Here is a 27,835-nt window from a genome sequence, read left to right as displayed (position 1 = left end):
GCCTCGGAGGAAAGGACAAAATCACATCCCTCAACTTTCACAGCCGGGCCTGAGCTAGTCCTTGGAGAAAGGGAGCGTCACAAAGGGAGGATGTAAGGAAAACTTCGTATCTTCCTAGTTTGGAACTGGAATCCCCACCAGGGTTTCTGCATGACAGAGCCCACAGGAAAGACCCCCTCCAACCAGAGACTCCATTTTGTGGCCCGGACGAGGAGGTGGGGCGATCTCCCCGAGCCACGCCCCGGGCACCGCAGCACGGTAACCAAGGGAACCCCGGGGATGGCGTTTCCGGGAGAGGCCGGATCCGGAAGTAAGCGCTCCGCTCCTCCCTGCGGCCGAGCCCCGCCCCCTGTCCTACCACCGGGCCCGGCAGCGAGGGGTGACGTGTCTGATCTGCGGAGGCGGAAGCCGGGAGGAGGTCGCAGGGGTAGGAGTTGGGGAGGAGCCGCCTGTGGGCCCTTGCGCATGCGCCGTCCGCACTCTGGTCAGACAGGTTTGGGACTGGAGTCCGGGGACCATTTATTGAGGAAGACTCCACTTCTCCGGGTTTTTGGTGATGCTGAATTTCGGGGGCTCGAGAGGCGGCGGGGTTTGGAGGAAAGGAACCCGGGGACTTCCTTGAACCCCCAGATCTCTGAGGTCTCAGCCTCAGTAAGTAGCTGATTGGCTGCGGGCAGTCACGCCCCTTCATTGTTCTATAAAAGGTTAAATGCATCTGGAAAACCTGAGGTTTATTTCAGCACAGTATCCTCAAACCCCTCACAACTTTCAGGTATATAATCAGCCACCCCTCATAGGCCCCCGGGCAGCAGCTTTTCCTGCCCATGGGTCCTGTCCCCGTGCTTTAATAAAACCACGATTTTGCACCAAAGGCGTCTCAAGAATTCTTTCTTGGTCGTCAGCTCCGGACCTCACCTATAATTCCAAAACTTCATCAATACCAGATTGCTATTTCACTAGAACGACTATCCTCACTTAACTCTTGCCCATCTTCTTTTGCAAAGAAACATCAACACTACCTTTTGTTTGCCTACTCCTGATTTTTTCCCCACCTCATTTCCACTCATCTTTAAAGAGATCTTCTTTATTCTGTACAATTACTGTCCCAGGCAAAAATGGCTCACGGCATGGAGCTGGACACTCAAAACTATATGAGACTTTTTGGCTAGTTTTTCTCATTTATTTCCTCATCCTGCTCCCAAACAGGTGTTTCCCGAACTTCTTCCCGCCACCAAGGCCGCCTCCATCAGCAAGCATTTTCTGGAGCACCAACTCTATAACAAGGGTTGACGTGCCAGGAGAGGTGTGGCGAGGAAACCTCGTAATTGCTATGGGAGATTGAACCGAAGCCGCGAGCCGGGGACGCCAGCGCGACAGGTGGTGCCCTCCTGGACGCCGCCGGGCAGCTCTAGATCTGAATTTGGAAGGCGAGCCGTGAACGCGGAAGCCAGCAACCCCCCCGTCAGCCTGCTGGAAAACCTGGAAAGTGGATTTCCTCCAGGCTCCGTCCCGGAAACTCCTCCCGGCGCTTGCGGCCCCTCTCACGGAGCATGTGCAGGCGGCGTTGCGCATGCTCTGTCGAGCTCCGGTTCGGTTTCTGTTGCGGGACCCGCGGCGTCTCCTAGCGCAACCGGAACTGTCCGTGGCGGGGCGGTCCCCCTTCAGCTCCCGCGATCTTGTGGTCGTCTCCGAGGCTCCCCGTCCCTCCTTCCCTCTTCACCCCCTCGGCTCGGCTGCCCTTTTCCGGAAACAGCCGTCATGAGCGCGAGGCTGCTGGTGTTGTCTCCGCCTCGGTGGCCGGGGCTGGTGCTGCTGTTGCTGCTCCTGAGGGCGGCCCCAGGCCCACGTCCGGGCGCCGCCTTCTACCTGCCCGGCCTGGCTCCAGTCAACTTCTGCGAAGAAGACAAAAAGAGTGACGAGTGTAAGGTGAGTGAGGCCTGGCGGACCCTGAGTGCTCTGACCGAAGGGCAGCCTCCCCTTAGCCGGAGAGCTGCGGTCCGAGGGGAAGGGGGCGTAGCTGGGATGGGTCCGGTGTCCCCGGGAAGTGCTTGGGTCCGCCCGGCGGCAGGTCGGAGGTTCTGGAATGGCCTTTTAGGGGTAGATTCTGCGGGGCTCAGTGGGCCTCAGGCTCGCCTCGGGTCTAAAGGTCCAGGCAGCACGAGCAGCTGTAGCCCGTTTGCCTGCCAACAGGGGCTGTGTGTATGGATGGCCCTCCGTTGGCGTTGGGTGCCTGCGGGTCCGCACGCAGTCCACGGGGGAGTGTTGGCTCACCGCCCTGGGTCACGCACTCCAAGAAAGTGGACGACTGGGTCTTCCAGTTACTTTTTAAAAAATTTCATTGCTTCCCGAGGTTTTTTTTTTTTTTTTTTTCCTACTTTCTTGGAACTCCTGGTTGGTTCTGAGAGTTTGTTTTCTTTCTAGGACTTGGGTGTTTTGACTTCACACTTAGCCGTGTGTTCCTTTTTTTGTGAACTCTTAACACCCAGAACCGCGTAAACTGCATCAATAAAAAGTTGCTGTAATAGTGGAGACTGTTCATTTCTAACTCTTAACTTAAAATATTTTTTAGCCTGCAGAAATTGTAAAAGATCCCAGCACTTAGTTTCTCTGACGTTGTTTTAAACACTGAAAAGCAGGTAAACGGGAGAAACGCGTATTATTCCTAGGACAGATCCTGAAAACTTTGATCTCTTACGACCTTTACACTCAAGGTTTTCAGCTTAACTGCTAGTGAAGAGGCATATTAGTAACTTGATTTTACGTTATTTGCTATAGAGCATGACGGTAGACATAATAGTTTTAAGTTGCTAACACCGTTGGGGCATGAGGATCTCTTTGAAACCAGTAATAACTTTAATAATTCAAATAATCGTTCGGCAAACTTTTACAGTCTGTAAGTAGGTTTATTTATTAAGTTTGATTTTATTTTTAAAGACGTGTTTATTTTATTACTGCTAGCTTTACTGTGGCTATGAATTTTAAGCTTCTTTTAGGGCATTAAATAAGCTATTAAATTTTTCATAGCATTTTACAGTTTGCTTTAAAATCTTCAGTCTCGGGATCCCTGGGTGGCGCAGCGGTTTGGCGCCTGCCTTTGGCCCAGGGCGCGATCCTGGAGACCGGGGATCGAATCCCACGTCGGGCTCCCGGTGCATGGAGCCTGCTTCTCCCTCTGCCTGTGTCTCTGCCTCTCTCTCTATCTCTCTGTGACTATCATAAATAAATAAAAATTTAAAAAAAAATAAAAAATAAAATCTTCAGTCTCGGGCACCTGTGTGTGGCTCAGTGGTTGAGCGTCTGCCTTTGGCTTAGGGCACGATCCCAAGGTCTTGGGAATTGATCCCCTCAGGGAGCCTGCTTCTCCTCCTACCTGTGTCTCTGCCTCCGTCCCTCTCATGAATAAATAAATAAAATCTTTAAAAAACTAAAAAAAAAATCTTGGATCTCTAAAAATGTCTAAGGATCTTTAGGTTTTACTCAAGTTGACAGTTACCACTCTCAAACTGTTAACTTTCATACTCTGCAGCAAGAAGCTTTCACTCTTTGAGAGTTCTGACTGAAAGAATATAGTGCTTGCAAATAGAAAAGAGAGTTAGTCTTGAAAGCACACTGCTTTTTCTGTTAAATATTTTAGTAACCAGCCTTTAAAAACTAGTGTTTGGTCTTTAAATTTAAATCTAACAGCAATCCTGTATTGTATTCCGAGTGCCTTAGAGACAAAAAAAAAATGCATCCCTGTCTTCTAGGGACCTCAGAGTAAAGGATATAAGTTTATGAACAGATCATTGAAATCTGATATGTTATAAAAGATGTATGTCCAAAGTGCCTTAAAACACAAATGAGGAAACATCTGTGGATTGGAGTCTTAGGGGAAAGCTGCAAGAGGAAGTGACATTTGAGATGGACTTTGGAAAATCAGTCTGAGTGAAATTTACAGGTGGCCTGCCTCTTAGATGATTTTTGGTTTCTCAACAGTCCTTCTTTAAGTAGCTGCTTTTTTTTTTAAGGTTGATTGATTGATTTATGATAGACACACAGAGAGAGAGAGAGAGAGAGAGAGAGGGGCAGAGACACAGGAGGAGGGAGAAGCAGGCTCCATGCACTGGGAGCCCGATCCCTGGACTCCAGGATCGCGCCCTGGGCCCAAGGCGGGCACTAAACCGCGGAGCCACCCACGGATCTCCTAAGGGATCCCCTAAGTAGCTACTTTTAAGTTAACTTTTGGATAATTTGGGGGAGCCCTTTGGGATTTTTTTTTTATTTTTATTTATTTATGATAGTCACACAGAGAGAGAGAAAGAGAGAGAGAGAGAGAGGCAGAGACACAGGCAGAGGGAGAAGCAGGCTCCATGCACCGGGAGCCCGACGTGGGATTCGATCCCGGGTCTCCAGGATCGCGCCCTGGGCCAAAGGCAGGCGCTAAACCACTGCGCCACCCAGGGATCCCCCCTTTGGGATTTTTAATTTTCAAAATTATAGGGATAAAACAGGCAAGGCAAAATGTTTTTTTTTTTCTGAAATATTTGGGTTTCATCTTTGTTGCCAGCTGCTCTCACATCTTAGTCAATGGAAACAGCTCTTAGAAGAATAGAAAGATATACCTGTAACTCTTTTTTCCTGCAATTTGACTGTGATAGAGAATTTGAAGTAGATTTTAATATATCTTCTTGGGATGCCTGGCTGGCTCAGCGGTTGAGCATCTGCCTTTGGCTCAGGGCATGATCCTGGGGTCCCGGGATGGAGTTCCGCATCAGGCTCCCTGCACGGAGCCTGCTTCTTTCTCTGCCTGTGTCTCTGCCTCTCTCTGTGTCTCTCATGAATAAATAGATAAAAATCTTTAAAATATATATATATATCTTATCTTATATTTTATCTATATATTTTGTATATCATATATATACATATATATACATATATACATATACATATATACATGTGATTTATGTATATGATATATATATATATCCTTGTCTCTCAGAGGAGAAAAACAGTAAATAGTTCAAATGTTTATTACTTCAGTCAGTGTATTAACAATTTTTTCTCATATATTTCATATTTAAGAAGGACAGTCATGTATATACTGTTCAGAAAAGTTAAAGGAAATTATTTTAAAATAATGAAAAAAAATAATGAAAAGTAAAATGTGAATGGGAAAAATTTTTTCCAAAAGATGCTGTTAAGGATAGGAAATCAAGAGTTGGATGAATTGTGTAGGACGCTGATACTGTTTCCATCAGTTTTTCCATCTGTAGAATAGGGATGATCATATTTGCTTACTATCTGTTCCCTTTGAAAAGTGATTTGCATTTTTTAGAGAAAAAGCACAATATTTATTGGTTGTGATATTATAAAACGTTTTCAAGTATAAAGATGAAACAGGTATATCTTCAGCATTTGTAATTTTTGTAGTGTAGTCATTACTTGTACACTGTCCCACGTTTAGTACATTATGTATATATTGTTGAGAGACAGTCAAAAGAATCTTGAGGGTTTGGTCATTTTCTCCTCTCAAAATTATTTTATGTTCATTTTATGTTTATGGCAGAGAAATAGTCCAGTGAACATAAAATTCTACTTATATTGCTCTAGCTTCTGATGTATGATCTTTATGAGCCTTCATAAATACTATGACTATGTTCTGTGGGTTCCCTTTTTTTTTTTAGACTTACTACGGGTATATACATTTGAATATCAACATAGTGCACATTCTTACTGGTTTTTATTGGCCACATAGTATTTTATTCTATTACTGTACTGTGGTTTGCTTAACCATTTCTTGCCTATAGGGCACTGAGATTGGTTCCAGTTTCTTCTGTTATAAATAATGTTGCTAGAATATATTCAGTAGAAATTACTTACATATTCCCAAATAAAAAATTACTAGGGCAAAGGCAAGAAGCAATTTTATAGCTCTATTTGATATTGCCAGGTTTCTTTCAAAAACGGTAGATTTGAAAAAAAAAATAGGTTTGCTTTATAATGCCTTTAGCTAAATGATTTGCTGTGTCTCCAGAATATTTTATAATTCTTATTTATTTTAATAGCTATGTGACAATATGGAAAACATTAACGTTGTATTACTTTCATTGCTATTAAGGTTTCTCATTTAATTTTTTTCTTTTATTTGTTTTGTGTTGTTAGTTTTTGAAACCATAGTAATAAAAGAATTGAACTATGGTATTTTTTCCCTCTAGAATTCATTTTACTTTCTTAAAATTAAGGGACAATGTATTGACTGCAATAAATAAAATAAAGCCCTGATCAGAAGTTAATAGATCTTTACAGAGTAAAATGTGCAGTCTAATCTACTTCATAAAAGTTTCAATCATTTCAGTTAGCTGCTGCGTGTTGTTTTACTTTAGATTGGTCCTCAGTGTGCTGAGTAGCATTCTGATGGCTAATAGCTGATTAGTGAGCAGTTCACTGTTGCTGCATTTAACTTTCAGTTAATTGTCAGCTTGTCAACATGAATTCAGACCTAATAACTAAACTCTCCAAAACATCTGCCACTTCTTTACTGTTTGATATATAGATTGTGTTCTTAGATGAAAGATTTTCTTTCCTGTCCAGTAAGGAAAAATAACTGAATATACCCCCTTGTGTTAAAAAAAAAATGTTTAAATGAATTAATTTACAGTTTTTTGATAAAAGGAAATTTAGTTAGAATCATACTTTTTCTTTAAATTGTAGTTGACACACAATGTTACATTAGTTTTAAGTATGCAACTAGTATTGGACACCCTAAACTGTCATACAACTCTATTATAATACCATTGACTATATTCCTATGCTGTACTTCTCATCCCTGTGATTTTTTCATTCCATAACTGGAAGCCTGTTCCTTCCTTCATCCATTTTGCCCAACATCACATCCTCTTCCCCTCTGGCAACCACCAGTTTGTTCTTTGTATTATGGATCTGTTTTCTGCTTTTTTTGTTGTTGCTTTGCTTTTTAGATTACACATGTGAATGAATGAAATACAATATTTGTCTTTCTCTGCCCAACTTATTTTACTTAGCATAATACCCTCAGGGTTTGTCCATGTTGTTGCAAATGGCAAGATCTTATTCTATTTTTTATGGCTGAGTAATATTTTTGTGTGTGTCTATCACACTTTCCTTATCCTTCTATCAGTGGACACTTAGGTTGTTTCCATATGTTGGCTATTGTAAATAATGCTATAGTAAACAAACATAGGGTGCATATATATGTTCAAATTAGCATTTTTGTTTTCTTTGGATAAATGCGCAGCAGTGAAATTACTGGGTTGTATGGTATTTCTATTTTTAATTTTTTGAAGAACCTTTATCCTGTTTTCCAAAGTGGCTGCACCAGTTTATAGTCCCACCAACAGTGCACAAGGATTCCATTTTCTCCACATCCTTGCCAACACATGCTGTTTCTTGTCTTTTTCATTTTAGCCATTCTGACAGGTGTGAGGTGATATCTCATTGTGGTTTTGATTTCATTTCCCTGCTGATGAGTGATGTTGGGTATCTTTTCATGTGCCTGTTGGCCATCTGGATGTCTTTGGAAAAATGTCTATTCAGGTCCTTTGCCCATTTTTAAATTTAATTTTGTTTTTTAATGTTACATTGTACGAGTTCTTTGTATACTTTGAATATTAACCCTTTATCGTATATATCTTCTCCCATTCAGTAGGTTTTCTTTTCATTTTGTTGATGGTTTCCTCTGCTGTGCAAAAGCTTGTAGTTTGGTGTAGTCCCAATAGTTTATTTTTGCTTTTGTTGCCCTTGCCTGAGGAAGACTATCCATAACTATGTTGCTGAGGCTGATGTCAAAGAGATTATTGGCTATGTTTTTTTTTTTTTAATTTTTATGATAATCACAGAGAGAGAGAGAGGCAGAGACATAGGCAGAGGGAGAAGCAGGCTCCATGCACCGGGAGCCCGATGTGGGATTCGATCCCGGGTCTCCAGGATCGCGCCCTGGGCCAAAGGCAGGCGCCAAACCGCTGCGCCACCCAGGGATCCCCTGGCTATGTTTTCTTATAGGAGTTTTGTGGTTTCAGTTCTCACATTTAGATCTTTAATCTATTTCGAGTTTCTTTTTGTGTAGGGTGTAAAAAAGTGATCCAGTCTTCCAAGCACCATTTTTTGAAGAGGCTGTCTTTTCCCCATTGTAAATTCCTGCCTCCTTTGCCGTAGGTTCATTGACCATATAATGAATGGTGTGGATTTATTTCTGGGGTCTCTGTCCTATTGCATTGATCTGTGTGTCTGTTTTTTTTTTGTGCCAGGGTCATACTGTTTTGATTACTATGGCTTTGTAGTATATCTTGAAATCTGGGATTGTTGAATCCTCTAGTTTTGTTTTGGTTTTTCAGAGTCTTTTGTGGTTCCATAGAATTTTAGGTCTATTTGTTCTAGTTCTGTGAAAAATACTATAAGTGTTTTGATAAGGATTGCATCGAATCAGTAGATTGCTTTGGATAGTGTGGACATTTTAACGATATTCTTTCAATCATGAGCATGATATATCTTTCCATTTGTGTCATCTTCAGTTTCTTTCATCAGTGCTCTATAGTTTTCAGAGTACAGGTCTTTCACCTCCTTGGTTAAGTTTACCTCTAGGTATTTTATTCTTTTGGGTGTAATTGTAAATGGCATTGTTTTTTTAGTTTCTCTTTGTTGCTACTTCATTTTAGTGAACAGAAGCATAACAGATTTTTGTATATTGCATCCTATTTACTGAATTCAGTTATTCTAATAGTTTTTTGGTGGAGTCCTTAAGGTTTTAAGTATAGTATCATGTCATCTGTTATAGTGACAGTTTTATCAGAATCATACTTTTTTTTTTTTAAAGATTTTATTCATTTATTCATGAGAGACAGAGAGAGCAGAGAAGAGACCTAGGCAGAGAGAGAAGCAGGCTCCTCCCAGGGAGCCCAATCGGAACTTGATCCCGGAATCGGGATCACGCCCTGAGCCGAAGGCAGATGCTCAACCCTTGAGCCACCCAGGCGTCCCCAGAATCATACTTTTAAATATTTTTTCTAGGTAGTTATGTTTAGAAATGTTTAATAAATTGTGTGTCTGTTACTTTGGGAGCAGTTGCCTATAAATATGGAATATAAATAAAATATAAGAAAACAATTATAAATTTTGCTTTGTGCAGGTGTATATTTTACTTGTTTTAATTTAACTATAGATACAGTTTGAAGATCTTGAAATATCTAAAAAACATAATTACATATGAACTTTTTGATATAATTGATATATATTTATTGGTATTTAGTTTCACATTATCAGAATTCCTCTGGAATAAGAGATTGATTCTTAGCTTCTGGAAACTAATCAGTGTATGTGGGTTACTGATAATGTTTCAAATAGGAAATTTGGCGTTGGAATGACTTTGACTATGATAAATTCACATTCCAACAATTGTTTTTCTTTTCTGTGGGAAAAGTACATGGAGCTTAGAAAGTTTGCTTTCAGAAATTAATTTTTTTGAATAAAACTATTTTAAAGCTGTGATTGTTCAATACTACTGGATCTGAGAGCTAGGGTTGGGAAAGCAAGCAAGGTCAATATGGATAAAAAACTCCTGCTGCCATTGGCTCTTCACAAAGGGAAGCCCTTCCAAAGGTATATTTTTGAACATCTGAAACAAAGCCACAGACATGTACTTTATATCCCACATCCTTGACACATTCATAGAAACACACACAAATTCTAGAGACAGGTCTGTGCTCTGTGGGCCTAGAGCCTAGTTCTTGATGCTCTTACTTCCTATTCTTCCTTGCACTTTTTAAAATCAGTGTCCTTTTAGTAAGTATAGTAGTTAATAATCGCTACTTTAAATGTGCTCTCAAAGGTTACAAAGTCTTTCTCTTTTGCCATTAAAAATAACTAACTATTCATGAAAGGCTTTGGAGGAAACTTTTTAAAAAAGATTTTATTTATTTATTAATGAGAGACACATAAAGAGAGGCAGAGACATAGGCAGAGGGAGAAGCAGGTTCCCTGCAGGGAGCCTGATATGGGACTCGATCTCAGGACCCCGGGATCACACCCTGAACCCAAGGTGGATGCTCAACCACTGAGCCACCCAGGTGCCTCTGGAAGAAACTTTTGAAATATATTTTCTTTGCTCTTATTCTCAACTTTCAAACCTATTTATTGCCTGTGCTAATAATAACAATAAAGAATGCAATTTGTGTACTTTGTGGGTGCCTTAATTAATCTTCAGAACAGTCCTGTGATTTATAAATGGAGAAAATAAGAGCTGAATAAAATGAAGTAACCTTCTCAAGTGTATATACCTAGTAAGTGGTGAAGCAAAGATTCAGCTCCTAGAGTGTCCGATTCTAAAGGCTGGCCTCTTCACCATGTTGGAGTACTGCTGTATATTTCATGCTGAGTACTCTCCACCACTTCTGCCTCACCTTGGAGATCCCTGGCTGCTAATTATTGACTTCTACAATTGATGCAGTTTTAACCTGTAGAGCCAATTTTTAATTAGTCATATTTTGTATTTATTCCTTTCTTTGATACAACCTAAAATTGACATTTTAGTTTTCAGTGAAGTGGGGATAGAAGGAAGAACCTTAGTATATAGGAGATCAGCTTCTGGGCTTTGCTGGTCAGATAACTCAAAGTTCATGAGCATCCATTTATGAGTTCCAGCATTTCTGTTGGGATTGTTTTATTATGACTGAGTTAAGATTCTCCTTTTTTTTTTTTTTTTTTAATTTATTTATTCCTGAGAAACAGAGAAAGAGAGAGGCAGAGACACAGGCAGAGGGAGAAGCAGGCTCCATACAGGGAGCCCAATGTAGGACTTGATCCCGGGACTCCAGTCTCACGCCCTGAGCCGAAGGCAGCTGCCAAACTGCTGAGCCACCCAGGGATCCCCAGATTCTCCTTCTTCAGAATTTTTCCCACTCTGGACTTCTCCAATATTGAGTTGAAATGTCCACAGTTTTCCTTTTCTGTGGCTGTGCCTTCATATTTTAGAGCCTTTTGTGACTAGCCACTTGCTTTGGTTCTTGTTCAGACTCACATTTCTTCTCTGAATATTACTTGAAAATCAGTTGTAGATGTGGGTTGGGACAAATACGATGGCAGGTAAAGTGGAATAAAAGCAAAAAGAAGGAAAAGGAAATAAAACAATGCAGGCCTGTGGCATGGCACACATGGCTTAAGGTGATAAAGTACAGGTGTGACCAGAGCTGGGATCAGATGTATAATGGGTGGGTTAGGACCAGAAAAAGAAAATTGTACATTTGGGAAGAGAAGGATTTAGAAGAGAGACCATAACACTCTAAATTATATAAAACTATTTCCATTAAAAAATTCTCAGGGTGGGATTTAATTAGTCTTCATTATCTAAGTCTTTTTTTTTTTTTAAAGATTTTATTTATTCATCAGAGAGAGAGAGCATGCGCACACGAGAGAGAGGGAGGGGGAGGGGCAGAGACACAGGCAGAGGGAGAAGCAGTCTCCATGCAGGGAGCCCGATGTGGGACTCGATCCCAGGACTCCAGGATCATGCCCTGGACCGGAGGCAGTTGCCAAACCGCTGAGCCACCCAGGGATCCCCCTAAGTCTTGCTTTAAAATTTACTGCCTTGTTTTATGATTTATCTGTAACTTCCTAAGGGTGATGAGCCTACGGGGGATTTACAGCTAGTGTTTTAAGAACTGTGGAACCTGGATCCCTACAGATGCATTATGTTCTGCCTTTTAAATAAATATAAGCAGTATTTAGGAAAAAAAAGAAGTATAACTTTGTCACAACTTTTCATGCTTGTAATAACTCAGTTTGGGACACTTAGAAAGCAGGAATATGAAGTAAGTAACCTTTAAAGCTCTTTCTAGGGCAGCCTGGGTGGCTCAGCAGTTTAGCGCAGCTTTCAGCCCAGGGCCTGATCCTGGAGACCCTGGGATCGAGTCCCACATTGTGCTCCCTACATGGAGCCTGCTTCTCCCTCTGCCTGTGTCTCTGTCTCTATCTCTGTCTCTGTCTCTCATGAATAAATAAATAAATAAAATCTTAAAAAAAATAAATAAAGCTCTTTCTAGTCATGTCAGTGGTATTTTGTAGTTGGCTGTCTCTATTTAAGGCAAATTTCCAAAAGGAGATGTACTTAACTTTTGGATGGGAAGTAAAGATATGCAGAGTAGAAAGTGACCATAAAATTTAAAATGTTTAAAAAAATAAAATCCCTTGGGATTCAGTAACTGTCCCAAGAACTTATAAATAGCTTTGTCATTTTTTTCTTTTACTTTCTTGAATGTATGTCTTATCTTCTCATCTGGATTAGAAATTCTTCAAAGGCAAGTGTTTCTTTATATTATTATATCACTCACAATGTTCTGTAATTTGTATTATTATATCACTCACAATGTCTAGTATTGTGGCCATTAAATAAATGTGTTGAGTGAATGACTTTCTCATGGTTGTTCAGCAGGATTTTTTTATTCTCGGGAATGTACTTCAGTTTTAATGTACATTGCATATTGTTTTCTCCTGTTTAACACTTATTTTGAAGTCATCTTTACTAGTCCAGAACTTTCCACGCTAAATTTTACTCTTTCATTTTTATCTCTTCCTGCTTCATTTAGGCTTCTGTTGCTTCACAGAAAGACTAAAGTCTGCTGTCAACTTTAAAGCCTTTTATTTTTCCAACTTTTAATTGTGACTATTTTCAAAGTTGAAAAAAAGTTGATAGAATAGTATAATGATCACCTATATATCCATTTAGACCACTAGAGCCAACAACTGATTATATTTTTCCTAATTGTTTTATCCATATATGTGTTTATATTTTTAGAGATGAATGTCATGTCTGTAAGCATTTTGCCTTTCATGAAATCACATGCTCATGAGCAGGCTCTTTTCCTTTCTCCTTCCAATTTTTAACATTTTCTCTACTGCCATATAACAAGGATCTCATTCCTTAAAGCAATTTTATTTATTTTTGAGACAGAGAAAGTGTTTCAAAGGGAGGGGAGTACAGAGGGAGAGGAAGAGAGAATCTCAAGCAGGCTCCATACCCACCACAGAGCCCAATTCTAGGGCTCTGTCTCACAACCCTGAGATCATGACCTGAGCTGAAACCAAGAGTCAGACGCTTAACCAACTGAGCTGCTCAGGAGCCCCTACAAGGATCTCATTCTTAAAATATTACTGAAATTTCCTTGTTTCAGGTAAGAGTTGATATTTAAAATGAAGTGTTATAGGGGCACCTGGGTTGGGCATCTGCCTTTGGCTCAGGTCATGATCTCAGGGTCCTGGGTTAGAGCCCCGTGTGAGGCTCCCTCCGTCTTCTTCTGCCGCTCCCCCTGCTTGTGCTCTTTCTTTCTCTCAATTAAATAAATAAAATGTTTTTTTAAAAAAGAAGAAAAGGGCAAATTAAACTCCAAAATTTATTTTATTTTTTTTTAATTTTTATTTATTTATGATAGTCACACAGAGAGAGAGAGAGAGAGAGGCAGAGACATAGGCAGAGGGAGAAGCAGGCTCCATGCACCGGGAGCCCTATGTAGGATTCAGTCCCGGGTCTCCAGGATCGCACCCTGGGCCAAAGGCAGGCGCCAAACCGCTGCGCCACCCAGGGATCCCCACTCCAAAATTTAAATAAAATGAAATAAGTATTATAAATGTAGCATATTTTACAAATATGGTATAAATTGCTCTGTTCTTGTTAAAGATATCATTAATTGTAATTTACATTTCTTTGCATGTTGTGAGAGGATAATTCTTAAATTTTTAGATTCTCAGAATTTAAAGGAAGAATGAAAGTGCTACAAAAATAACCAGAATGAACTGAATATCCAAGATGTATTTTGATTAGTTCACCAAATAATAGAAAAAGGTCCGTAATTTAGTGGTGATATCTGTGATAGACTAACTTCCTTGTAAAAGTAAATGTGGAAAAGTGTCAGAAGAGACCAGAAGGAAGAGAAGTAGAGGATTGAGAGCCGCAGAAATTAAAAGTGATGGTAGTTAGCTCTTGAGTTTCCGTACTTTTTTTTGAGTTAGCAGTCCAGGTTTTAAATTTATATTCTTGTCTTAAAGTAGAGCAAGTAATCCCTAGCTCATAAGGTCATTATGAGAATTGTGCTTGATAATTATTATCTTCCCTTCCCCTAGACTAATAGCTAAGAGAAGAATAACGAATAGGTATAAACAGGTAGTAGATCAGAAGGCTGTTGTCGGGAGCAGGGAGAAACCCTCAAGGTTATCCTTATACTGGTAAATATTCAGATTCAGGAATGTCCCTTTTCTCTGAAATAATAGTAGCTATGCTTATTTAATCATTTGCCTTAACTGGATGACCAGCATTAAGGAGGGCGTGTGATGTGATGAGCATTGGGTTTTATACTGTATCTTGGCAAATTGAATTGAATTTATTTATTTTTAAATATTTTATTTATTTATTCATGAGAGACACTGAGAGAGAGAGAGCCAGAGGGAGAAACAGAGGGAGAAGCAGGCTCCATGCAAGGAGCCCGATGTGGGACTCGATCCCAGAACTCCAGGATCATGTCCTGGGCTGAGGGCAGGCACTAAACCCTGAGCCACACCCAGGGATCCCCGGCAAATTGAACTTAAATTTAAAAAGTCATTATCCTTATTGTGTACCAAGTATGGACCAGTTTCTATATTCTCACCCATTTTATTATCACCTTATACATTCCTCACATTCAGAATTACTCCTTGACCAAAAGCACATATTTATTAAGAGTAAATTTAGGACTTGAAAGGACCTGAGCAGTCTGGCATTATGCTGCCTCCAGACTGAAGTTGTGTTCCCCATGTTTTTAGGCAGTTTGAAATTTTTTACAAATGTTAAATCATTTAATCCTCATACTTCTCTCTCTCTCCCTCTTTTCTTTCTCAAATAACTAATAAATAAATAAATCTTGAAAACAGCAAAGAGAGAGGCTCCTGAGTGGCCTATTTGGTTAAGCTTCCAACTCTTGGTTTCAGCTCAGGTAACAATCTCATGGGTTGTGGGATTGAGCCCTGCATGGGGCTCTGCACTCAACAGGAAGTCTACTTGAAGATTCTCCCCCTCTGCCCCTCCCCCCATAAATGAATATATAAATCTTTTTAAAAAATATTGGAGAAATTTGAAACTATGAAAACATTTTGTTGTAATTTAACTGCATATAAGTCCACTCAGTGAATGGATTTACAGGAGGAATGTTTATCAGAAAATTTTACATTTCAAACATGTCAAATTATTTTTTGTTTCTAAGCATGACTTAAGTTTTGATCTCCATTTGTTTATATTCTAATTCTAATTCTTTGTTTCTTCATTTTCAGGCTGAAATAGAACTATTTGTGAACAGGCTTGATTCAGTGGAATCTGTTCTTCCTTATGAATATACGGCGTAAGTTTTTCGGCTTGGTTTTTATATAAAATTGTAAGTGACTCATCAGAATCTTGTACTTTTAGAAATTTATTTTCTCCACAGTTATGGGTAAATTTATATGTATTTTAAAAATGTACAGGGCCTGAAAACATTTCTTAAGGGGTATTCTTTATATTTAAGGTATGGTTAAAATGTGAAACATCTTTTTCAATATAGTAGAAGCACCAACCAAAACAATGGATTTCCTTTTTTATCTGAGTAGACAAAAAGCCATTGTGTTTTCTTTTAATTTTTTAATTATAAAAAACTCCACACAGTTTTAAACAAAATCCTCATGTCCCACATAATCCCCAGAAACAGTTGCTTTGTTTTCTACTCTTCCACGTTTTTCTCTGCATATTCTCATATACCTAACCACATCTATGCATTTTTTTTTAAACAAAAGTAGTTTTGCACCTTCTTTTTCTTACTGAATCTGTTGTGTGCATCTTTCCATGTTAATACACAGCTACCATTACCTCAGTCTTTTTCATAGCTGTTTTTTCTTTCTTTCTTCTCTCCTTTTTTTTTTTCTTTAAGATTTATCTATTTGAGAGAGAGAGTAAAAGAATGAGTTGGGGGGCAGAGGGAGTGGGAGCGGGAAAGGGAGAAAGAATTCCAAGCAGACATTGCTAAGCACAGAGCTTTGGGACTTGATCCCACAATTCTGAGACTATGACCTGAACTGAATTCAAGTCGGATGCTTAATAGACTGCACCACCCAGGTGCGCCCTCTTTTTTTTTTTTTTTTTTTTTAAAGTAAGCTCTCACCCAGTATGGGGCTTGAACTCATGACTCTGAGATTAAGAGTTGCATGTTCTACCAACTGAGCCACCCAGGTACCCCTGTTTATTATTTTTTTGTAGAGATTGTATAGAGTCATGTATGATTTATTTCACTAATTCTCTATGAACATCTGATTATTTTCATTTTTTGATATTATAAAAAATGGTACAAAAATATACTTTATGCTTTTGACCACTATATGCCATATTGAGTATTAAGCATAGTTGCTAAATTTTGGTTAGTTTCTAAATTTTTGTGATATCTTAGAGTTTTAAGAGAAAATGTGTTTATTGTAGAGAAAAGCATTATACTTAAGACTATCCTATAAGAATCCATATGCCTAAATATGGAGAATATAAGAGAGTATGGCATTCACGAATGGATGGACCATCATTTATGTAACTATTAGAGATCTCAGTGCTCTAGTTTTTGTTTCTTTTATTTTGTTAAATAAATGTATCTCCTTAAATCTTTGTGGATTTTCCTGGGAATAACAGTGATCTCTTACATCCAATACATAGAAAGCCTTCATTTGAGGACTTTTACAGCCCCAGTTTTTATTACCCGAGATTCGTCTTTCTCTTAGGAATCTAATCTGTAGCAATCAGTGCATCAAGTACTCCCATATCATTCCAGAATGAACACAGAACTACCCTTTAATTTTCTATAGCAAAACTGAAGTTTGACAGTAATGTTTAAAGAAAACTTTATTAAAATCTGGTTGATAATACAAGGGAATTACAGAGAAGCTTACAGTTGAGTGATTACAGCTTCTCCACAATTTCCTGTTTTCTAGGATCTGTCTCACACATGCTTCTTCCCATTTTGGGATGTGTTGGCCAGTGTACTGAGATGAGACAGAAACCCAGGGAACTTTGACACATCTACCTGAGATGTCATTATTAAGTAAAGCTTTGAATTAGAAGTTATAACAAAACGAGATAAGTTAGCAAAATTCACTTGAAGAATAAGGATGTAAATAATTTTATCGTTGGAATGAATGAAAATAAAATGTGTCAGTTTTTTAAATTCTGTAATTTACATCTTCAAAAAGATAGTAAGACATCAAAGTATTCTGTAGTTTTCTGATGTTTGGTTTTTTGTTTTGGGGAAATAATACGTGGGACTTGGAATGTGACTATATTTCTTACTCATCTAGAGCTACTGGAATGGTCTATACTTAATCTACCCTCTGCATTGGCTAGGAGTTTGATATTTCATTGTTTCCTTTCATATGTAAAAGCTTAAATACTCTTTCCCCCTTAGGTTTGATTTTTGCCAAGCATCAGAAGGAAAACGCCCATCTGAAAATCTTGGTCAGGTATTATTCGGGGAAAGAATTGAACCTTCACCATATAAGGTTTGTATTCAGTGTTGTTTTTTTTTTTTTTTTTTAAGATTTTATTTATTTATTCATGAGAGACACAGAGAGAGAGAGGCAGAGACACAGGCAGAGGGAGAAGCAGGCTCCATGCAGGGAGCCCAACGTGGGACTCGATCCCAGTACTCTAGGATCAGGCCCTGGGCTGAAGGCAGCGCTAAACCGCTTAGCCACCCAGGCTGCCCTGTGTTCAGTGTTATATAGAAGTTACCTAGTTGCTTTTCACTCTTTCATTCCTCTTTTTATTTTTATTTTTCTTTTCCTTTTTCTTACAGAAAAGCCTGAGATAACTCTCATAGCTAAGGAGGATTTCATTTATTGTTTATCTCTGGAAATAATTTTTAAACTCAGAGCTTGGAAGGATCCCTCTCTTCACAATATGTCATGAATAAGTTTGTCTTAATGCACATACTAATATTATAAATGATAAGGTGGTGGCCTAAAAGATAGTAGTCCGACCCCCAGCCTTACCTTACAGAAGGACCAAAAAGCCTAGCCTTCAGTCATGAAAAGTGGCCTTAAGCCTCCCCATATTAGACGTATTGTCTCTTAGCAAGTACAGTACTACTTAGGCTCCCCCATTGGGTTTAAGGAAGCTAACCTTTCTCTTTTGACCATTGAAAGTATGTTTGGAATGTTCTTGGTACATTTTTAGGACATCAGTTAAACCAAACTAAGCACAATATAAGATATTCTCTTCAATATATATACTTCATCATCACCCGGAATTGTTCTGCCTTTTAAATCTGTTGACACTTAAGCCTGTTTTCCTTCCACATTGCACAGTCCCCTGTTCATTTTATATCTGCTCTCCTGCTACACAAAGAATAATGCTCACTCTCTTTTAGAAAAATTAGTTTATAATAACAATGTATTGCCATTTAAAAGCCTAAATGGTACAGAATAATATAAAGTGAAAAGACTATCTTCCCCCTAGATTCACATTACCCTTTTTCTTAATCCTTCCTGAAGTTTTCCATGCACTTATAAGCATATATAAATAAAATTTGATTTACTTATTTATAGGGACACCTGGGTGGCTCAGTAGTTGAGCATCAGCCTTGGGGTCAGGGCATGATCCCGGGGTCCTGGGATTGAGTACTACATTAGGCTCCCTGCTGGGAGCCTGCTTCTCCCTCTGCCTCTCTCTGTGTGTCTCTCATGAATAAATAAATAAAATCTTAAAAAAAAAGATTTACTTATTTATGTTTTAACATATTATTCTGCACTGTGCCTTTTTCCTTTACCTTGCTACTGTGGGCATCTGTCTGCATGAACACATTTATTTTAATCGCTGTAACTTGAATTCCAAGGTTTATTCAAACCCAGCCTGATCCCTCTCTTAGAGTCTCATCCTTATCTTCTGTGACTTAGACCCCATGGTTAGCTGCCTTCTCTGCTTTCTCACTAAACAGTGCCATCTATTTGCCTTGGCCCTTTCATTGGGTTGAACATCTGTCCAGCAGATCCGTACACCTAGAGTAGTCCCACCACCTATTTTACTCCCTCTAGCACTGTGCTCTTTTGTGAAGCGCTGGGAAAAAGACACAGAGCTGTGCAAGTTTAATCCACATAATTTTACAAGTTTACAGTTTTCAACCATGAGTACTCTTAAGTACTGCAGTTTTAAATTTTCTACCCTAAAGATGCCAGTAATTTAAAATTTTTTCAAAGCCAGATTTGAAGGCATATGGGATGAAGTTACTGGGGGTAAAAGAAACTCAAAGTGTATGGACATGGGTATTACTGAGCAGGGCAAACATATTAATTATCTATCATCTTAATTGTTTATCACTCCCTAGTGTGATAGTTTGAAAGAATACTATGGAAGTTATTGCATTGCTTTCATAGCAGAGGGTGATTTTCAGGCAAATTTATTAAATTATATAATCAACTGTAGATATTCCTATGGTATCTCAGCCCCATTGTTTGTTTAGTGATACCTTTGCCTTAAGAAATGATTGGAAGAGAAGAGCATCAGTAACATCTTCCGTGAACTTGAGGGACAGCTGGAATTTCTTGCAGTAAACAGCCTGTATCAGATTGCAGATAAACAGGGAAGGCCAGCAAAATATTCTCCAGCCCCTGGAGAAGATTGTCCCTTTGGGGTAGAATTTAAAGGCAAATTACTTCCATAGTAGGCTTCCATCCAGGGTATGTTTATTTACAGGGAAAGACAGCTATGTTTCTTTTCAGGCCTCGTGACTTGCAGATTTAAATTTGAACCAGGAGTTGAGGTAATATAGGAGAACAGGAGTACTTCAAAATGGAGAAAGATGTGCGTACATCTCACATTTTCTGTGAATTTCCTAGAAATTTTTAGGATCAAGATTTGTGCTAAAACAAAATCTTTAAGTCCCAAGCTTAAAGAGACAGAGCAGGCATTTCTTAAGACCAGAGCATGGGTAAACAGAAATATGGGAGATTAGATTTTTGTCCAAGCCAACCATAAATGTATTGACCCATATTTTTCAATATGATCAGTATTCTTTGTCCTTTATTTTGACAGAATTTGGCCTTATTTTAGATCTGCAGTAAAAACAATATTAACAACCAGAAACAAAACCAAACCTCAAATCTACTTTGCTGTCTTTTATTTAGAACTTCTATTGAGGTCAGGAAAACAACAGTTCAGGATTATGTGTGTGATGTGAAGCTGGAGCCACATTTCTCAGGGTCATAGAATCTCATCCCAAATATAACCAGTCATACTCATTCATTTACTCAGTTAACATGTTTGTGCCAGGCATTGTGGTAGGTGTGGCATGCAGCAGTGACCAGAGACAGAGACAAAGATCTTTACCCTCATGGATCTTATATTTTGATGAGGAGAAGGAAACAAAATGAATTACTAAAATATATAGTATGCCAGTTGCTGATGGAAAAACTATCAAAAATAAATCAGGGAAGGTGAATGGAGAACTGGTACTTTTAAATGGGCCAGCAAAAGTCTTGCTGTGACATTTGAGCAAAAGACCTGAAGCAAGTAAAGGAATGAGCCATGTGAATATCTGGGAGAATGTTCTCTGTGAAGAAAGCAAATGCAATGGTCCTAAGATGTTAGCTTGTCTGGGTGTGCTCAAGGTACAGAAAAATGTTGACGTGACTTGAGCAAGTGAGCAAGATAGAGAATAGCAGGAAATGGGGGCAAAGAAACGATGGGATCACATAGTGACTCATAGGCCTCTGTAAAGACTTTGGTCTGTATATCTGAACAAGATGATTAGCACAGAAGGATTTTGAGTAGGCTTAGATTTTAATACGATCACTAACTAGGGCTGCTGTGTTGAGGATGGACCATGGAAGAGCAAGGAGAGAAGACTGGCAACCAGTTAGGCACTCAAAATCACTGGGATATGTATGAGATGATAGTAGTTCAGACCATGGGGTAGATGGGTAGGTTTTGTGAAGTGGTCAGAATCACAGAACTGGTTATATTTTGAAGATGGGGCCAGCACAACAGAATTTGTGAATTTGCTGAGGGATGGGATGTAGAGTGTGGACTTTCTGTTTTCTAGAATGGGACAGTCTCTGGGAAGGTCAGGTTTGGGAGGAATGGGAAATTAGGTGTCTAAGAGATGTGGAATAACACTTGAATATATCTGTCTAGAATTTGGATTAGAGGTTTAGCCTGCAGATACACATTTGAGAATCATCATCAGTTAATAAATGGTATTTAAAGCCAGGAATTGTTAAGCTCCCCAGGGGAGAGTAGATATAGATAATGAGAGAAGGATTCTAAGGATTGAGCCTTGAGACATCAGTGTTACTAGGTTAGGAAGATGAGGATTCAGCAAAGGAGACTACCTTTGCTGGAGATTACATGAGTTAATAAATGTTTATTATGATTAAATACCTTCTCTAGTTTTACTACTTTCACAGTTGAACACACAGCTGATTTGCCTAAGCCCAGTATGCATTGGATTGATTTGCCAGTTTTGGTATAACTAGTAATGTCTATCTCTGCTCAATTTAAATTTGAGACCTATCCCTCTGATTCCTTAGTATCTATACTTTTTTTTCATTAAGGTTAAGAATGTTAAATAATTGTACAAACATTGCTACATTTACAGAAGTAGCAATGAGGCCAAAACTAAACTCTTGGCTGACAGGTGGCAGCAGTGGGCCACACCTGAAGCATTCATTTGTCAGCTAATGCACAGAAGCTGGTTTAAGTGTTTTAATAATATACAAAACAATGGACTACTTAAAAGTGAAACATAGGCAAAATTTTTTTAATCATGTGTAATGAAGTTTGAATGTATTGAATGGTATATAATTATGAGCGATATAGAGTGATTTTAGTAAATTATAGTCTTAAACTAGGAAATATATTTTTTAAATGAAGCCATAAATGAATCCTAATAAAGTAAACTTACATGTTACAAATATCATTTTTACACATATGAAATAAGTCATAGACTCCGAAATTGGAGGAATCCTTAGTTTTTTAACATTTAAATTATAAATTTTTGTATAAGCCTTATTTTTTGTTTCAATTTTATTATTAAATAAGATCCTGAAAATTGATAATCTTTTCAAAGGTGAGTAAAAAAAATTATGTTTACCCTGATTTTTAGACATCCAAATCTGACTTCTTGTATCATCACAGTCTGTTACTCACTGCTGCATCTCTCTTACCTGACACATAGGAAGCACCTGTGCACTGAAAACTTGTCTGCTTATTACTAGAAAGCCTTCTAGGGATCCCTGGGTGGCGCAGCAGTTTAGCACCTGCCTCTGGCCCAGGGCGTGATCCTGGAGACCCGGGATCGAGTCCCACGTCGGGCTTCCGGTGCATGGAGCCTGCTTCTCCCTCTGCCTGTGTGTCTGCCTCTCTCTCTCTCTCTCTCTCTCTCTCTCTCTCTGTGTATGACTATCATAAATAAATAAAAACTTAAAAAAAAAAAAAAAAAGAAAGCCTTCTACTCCACAATTTCTAAAACATCAGAGGACATTACTATAGAAAGACTAATGTTTCATTTTGTTCTACATGTAGTCTTTTTCCCCTTCTAGGATTCAGTTACATATAAAAGGTGGGTAGATTGAAATTATAAAAAATAAATATAAAAATAAAAACTATTACTTAACAAAAGAAAAATTGATTTAAATTTTTAGAGAAACAGTAAGATTAAAATTTAAATGTGATTGCGCAATGAGAAATTTAAAAATATATATTATCATTAATGCACTAACATAATTTAAAGAGACTAGTATTTTTCCTCATGGGATAGGTGTGAAGGACCTAGATAATTTTTAATTTGCTTTTCATTTTATTTTAATACAGTTTACATTTAATAAGGAGGAAACCTGCAAGCTTGTCTGTACAAAAACATATCATACAGAGAAAGCTGAAGACAAACAGAAGTTAGAATTCTTGAAAAAAAGCATGTTACTGAATTATCAACATCACTGGTAAGACATGGAGATTTTGGACTTTTGGTATTTTCCTTTTCTAGATGACACCTCTGTTTCATGAATTTATAAATTACTTCATTAACTCTATAAAATATAGCAAATCAATTGATTTCCTTTTTTTGTTAGTAATAGCATGAAGTATGACTTTACTTGCCAAGGATTACTAAAGTTGATGGCTTACAGTATCATCTTTTAACTGCATAGATTACTGTAATATCTGGTACTTCTTTTGTTGCATAGACTAAAAGTTCTCTTTTTCATATGTGGTTGACAAGAGCATATTTATACTTTGGGAAAAGGACCTACATCAATCATCTAGAAAAATACTGTTATTTTATATGTGGAGGCCATGAAAAAGACGGTGGGAAAACAAACTTAAACTTTGTCTAATGTTTAATAAATAGCATCTACTTCAAATACAACACTTGTATTTTGAGTAATCTGTTTTTTATTTTATACATGTGGTGTTACATTAACTAGATCTTTACCAGTTTGTGTTGTAAATCAGAAAGCATTTAAACCTATTTTATTTTTGCTTCTAAAGTAGTATTGACATAAAAAAAAATAAAAGTAGTATTGATTCACTATACAGAATTCGAATGTTGAATATTTAAAAAGGGGTCTAAAGAGCCAGTTTTTCAAGTATAATTATTGTTATTCTTCCAGGTAATTTTGCTGACAAATGCCTCTATTCTATGTGGGGTCTTAATTTACAGGTTTTGCCTCTTGTGAAAAGTGGAGATACTGAACAGAAAGACTGTCTTCATGTACTTCTCTTGAATGTTTATCAGTATCTCAAACTGACTCATTGCCCAAACCACAGGAGATTAGGAACCATTGATTTCAGTTTGACATGCCCAGATCCTGTGGTTGGAGCCTGTCATTCTGTCGCTCCTCCCTTCCATATACATGGAACAAAAAAGTCCTCGGAAGGGGCAGCCTTGGGTCATTTACCCATCCATGAACTAGTCTGTAACTGGGGAGATTAATTCTGATTGACCAGATGAGTAGAATCTGGTTCAGTCTCCTAAAGGTTTAGGAATAAGTTTCAGAGGTATTCATAGCAGAACACCCCTAGAATGAGGAGGAAACTTGCCCGTTACATTTGTGTCATCTTCCTCCTCGTGTGGCCTTCAGTGCAAACAAGAACTTGAAATTTCCTCATTTCTTTGTTTCTAGTAAGCCAAGAGCTTTTTTCTTCTAAGCTACTGTGAGAAGATTAGCTAATTGCTAAATCAGTATAACTTGAGTACGTTTGCTTATTCATAAATAATTGAAATTTCCCTTGGTACTTTCTCTTTGCTTCAAATTGTTCTTTAACAGCCTTCAAAATAATATCTGAGGCTCAGTTCTTAAAGTTTTATGTTAGCCTCATCCACCCCTATTTACTCTAATAGTTACTCGTTTGTTTACAAAATGAAAGAATGGCTCTTCAAGTCTATAGGTGATTTTTTTAGCTGTTTCTTCTACTCTCTGTTCTTAGAATGCTACTGCTTAGAGGCTTGCTCCTAAAGGTAATAGAAGCACCTCTTCTTCAGTAGCCTCCTCAGAGTAAAGTACTTAGAAATATTTTTTTTTTTCTTAGAAATATTTTTTTTTTTCTTAGAAATATTTTTAACTAATTTATGACACAATTAATATAGGTACTACTTTGATGCCCAAATGTATATAATAACAAGAATAAATAATTTAAAATAGTTTGTAAAGTTAGAAAGCATTTGGTAGTGAAATTGATTCAATAATTTGTGATGGATATGTCAGTTGTAAACTTAAACTATAGTCTGTCTAAAAAACTTGAAGATTGCTGGTTATTCAGTCTTTATCTCTTTGAGTCCTTTTTCACTGTATCAGAATGAAAATAAAATTTTAAGTATTTTTGGTGTTATAAGTTCAAATAGCTACTACTCCCTCCCTAACCTATTAGCAAGGCAGTAATTGAAAATTATATTCTTTAAATTTTCTTACATTTATTTCCAGGTATTTGGGGTTTTTTTAATGCTATTACCAGAAAAGGTTATTGTGTCAAGACATTATATAAATGATAAGCTTAAGATGCTTGCTTTTAAAAAGCCTAAGTTGCTCCTTAATTTTTCAATTTGTAACTAACTAGCACTATAATTTTTATGTAGTATTTTTTCAGCTATGATAGCATAAAGATGTTATAATCAATATATTGCCAGTATATATTCATTGAATGGACTTAATTCTCTACCTAAAAATTAAAGCAATTAACTGATTGTTTAAGCCTCCAAAATACCTGAATTATTTATTTTATATAGCATTGCTTTTATGCTTCTAATATTTTATAAGCCTTTTTCATGAAAACTACTAGCCTGCTGATTATAATAATAATGAACTTAATAGTGTAGGTGATTCTAAAATTTGGTATATTGGGTACTATTAAATAGCATTTAAATGTGACAAGACATGTTTTATTAGGTCATTAATGTACACCTTGGATACATACAGAATCATAATTTTACTTCCTAAGGCATACATTAATTAACAAATAAAACATGCCCTGGAGTGTCGTCTAATGACTGTAATATAGCTAGTATATTTTTAGTAATTTTTTTAGATTTGTATCCTGCAGTGTGCCCTTGGCATAGGGGATCACATGCTTGGACTTTAACGTAGTTAGTGCTACAGAACCTTATTCTTTACTTATTCTTTATTTTTATCCCCCTTTTTAATTAATTAATTAATTTATTTATTTATTTAAAAGTGTATTTTCTTTTTTTTTTTTTTTTAAGATTTTATTTATTCATGAGAGACACATACACAGAGAGAGAGAGAGAGAGAGAGAGAGAGGCAGAGACACAGGCAGAGGGAGAAGCAGGCTGCACGCAGGGAGCCCGATGTGGGACTCGATCCTGGGTCTCCCGGATCACGCCCTGAGCCGAAGGGTGCCACTCAACCGCTGAGCCACCCAGACATCCCTATCCCCCTTTTTTAAAGCTTTTTTTCCACTATAGAACTTTTAAACTTTGTTTCTCTAGTTTTATAGCAGCATTTCTTTTAGACACAAGTTGGATTTACGTGGCTTTAATAGATAATACTATAATTTTCACTTTTTCACCTGGCCCTTAAGTTGACTATTGTCCTGTTTTGCAGTTATGTTCTTCTTTGCATTGAATTACTTAGTTATAAAGGACATTTGCTTCTATACTGTTCCATTAAATTGTTCTCAAGGAACTAGATACATTGCTTTGCACCTAATTTAGAGCTTTGAGTATTCTGTAAACTATACTTATTTATCTAGATAATGATATTATTAAATTAGCAAGTCGGTAAATTAATTTATAAAACTCTCTTTCCTGTATACACTTATAGTTTCAAAGAAGCTGTAAAGTTTTTTCCTTCACTGTCGTGTATCCAATATTGGCATAGTGCTATTTCTGATACATACCATATCTTAATAAAATTCTTTTATTATAGTTTTGACATCTTAAGACATTTATAGACATTTAAATTTTGTAAAGTTGTAACACAGCTTTGGACAGTATTTCTTAATCATGTTTGATGATTTCTAACTTGACTTTTATTTCTGAGCATAGGATTGTTGATAATATGCCTGTAACATGGTGTTATGACGTTGAAGATGGTCAGAGGTTCTGTAATCCTGGATTTCCTATTGGCTGTTACATTACAGATAAAGGCCATGCGAAAGATGCCTGTGTTATTAATGTAAGTTCATGAAAAACTCTACGCTACTTTTTTAAAATGTTTTTTGGTATAGAAGGATTCTGTCTTTACCTGGACAGAATTTGTTATATTCATTGAATGAGTACAATTCAGATGTTCTAAAATACAACTGCTTAGATCTTAAACTTAAACCAGATTAACAATGTATAAATTTAATTTTAGAACTAAAATAATTCAGATTTAGTTCTGTATTCACTGAGAGTGTCTGTTATATGGTAGGCACTGTGCTAAGGGCTGGGACTTTGTATGTTCTGACTCTTTTAAAAGTTAGACTCATAAATGTATATATTTTTTAAAAAGCAGATTAGTGGAGTGCCAGGAATACCTCAATATAAGTCCATGAAATTTGTATCACAAATTTAAGTCCATAAAATATTATATTGCACAAGTTTGATATAGTTTTAAAAACTAAATGCCTTTATTGCCATTCTTTTATATTTAAAAAGGATAGTAAAGTGAAGATGTTAACATATAAAGTATTAAAATTATTGGGGATATAAAATTTTATGTAATCAGGTCAATCCGATTTAATCTCTTAATTAATATTACATGGTAGTAGAAGTTAGCATGAGCTTGATCATGAAACTGGTTACATTAGCTAATGCTTTTGGGAGAGTTGACCAGAAACATTTGCATAATTTAAGTTTTTGGTTTAGTCTGAAGTTATAAAACTTCTAAGGAGGAAAAGTGTTGAAATGTGTAAGATTTAGCATGTTCATAACATGTAACATTTTAAAATTTATTGTTAGTTTTATCATAAGTGGAAAGATAGAAAATATTAGATGTATTCTTTTTTAATAAGTACCTACTTTCATGTAAGAATTAAAACATTAAAGAAGCGTAATTTGTACTCTACCCGTTAGTTTTGGCTGATAGAGAGTTAAGCTTAAAACTGAAAAATTTTTATGGGAAGGATTAAAGCTCTGTCTAAGCTCAAATATTCCTACTTGTGCCTCATTTTAAAGTTTTGTTTTGACTCTTGTATAGCCAGTTTTCTACCTTTAAGTTCTGTTCCACAGTCAGAATTCCATGAAAGAGATACATTTTACATCTTTAACCATGTTGACATCAAAATATACTATCATGTTGTTGAAACTGGGTCCATGGGAGCAAGATTAGTGGCTGCCAAACTTGAACCAAAAAGGTAACTATACAA

General features: G+C 37.4%; 1 protein-coding gene across 1 annotated transcript in view; it reads left to right on the top strand.

The window, feature by feature from the left end:
• Positions 1–1,618: 1,618 nt before the first annotated feature.
• The window catches only part of TM9SF2 (transmembrane 9 superfamily member 2), a 59,349-nt gene continuing 33,132 nt past the window's right edge, over positions 1,619–27,835 (top strand). The window contains exons 1-6 of the mRNA XM_041731213.1: positions 1,619–1,926; positions 15,301–15,368; positions 17,442–17,535; positions 22,844–22,971; positions 26,532–26,661; positions 27,699–27,823. Coding sequence (XP_041587147.1) covers positions 1,759–1,926; positions 15,301–15,368; positions 17,442–17,535; positions 22,844–22,971; positions 26,532–26,661; positions 27,699–27,823 — 713 coding nt within the window. The 5' untranslated portion in view covers positions 1,619–1,758. The remainder of the gene's footprint in view (positions 1,927–15,300; positions 15,369–17,441; positions 17,536–22,843; positions 22,972–26,531; positions 26,662–27,698; positions 27,824–27,835) is intronic.

The sequence above is a fragment of the Vulpes lagopus genome, chromosome 16 (assembly GCF_018345385.1).
Source record: "Vulpes lagopus strain Blue_001 chromosome 16, ASM1834538v1, whole genome shotgun sequence".
Classification (NCBI taxonomy): Eukaryota; Metazoa; Chordata; class Mammalia; order Carnivora; family Canidae; genus Vulpes; species Vulpes lagopus.
This window is presented reverse-complemented; position numbering and strand designations above follow the sequence as displayed.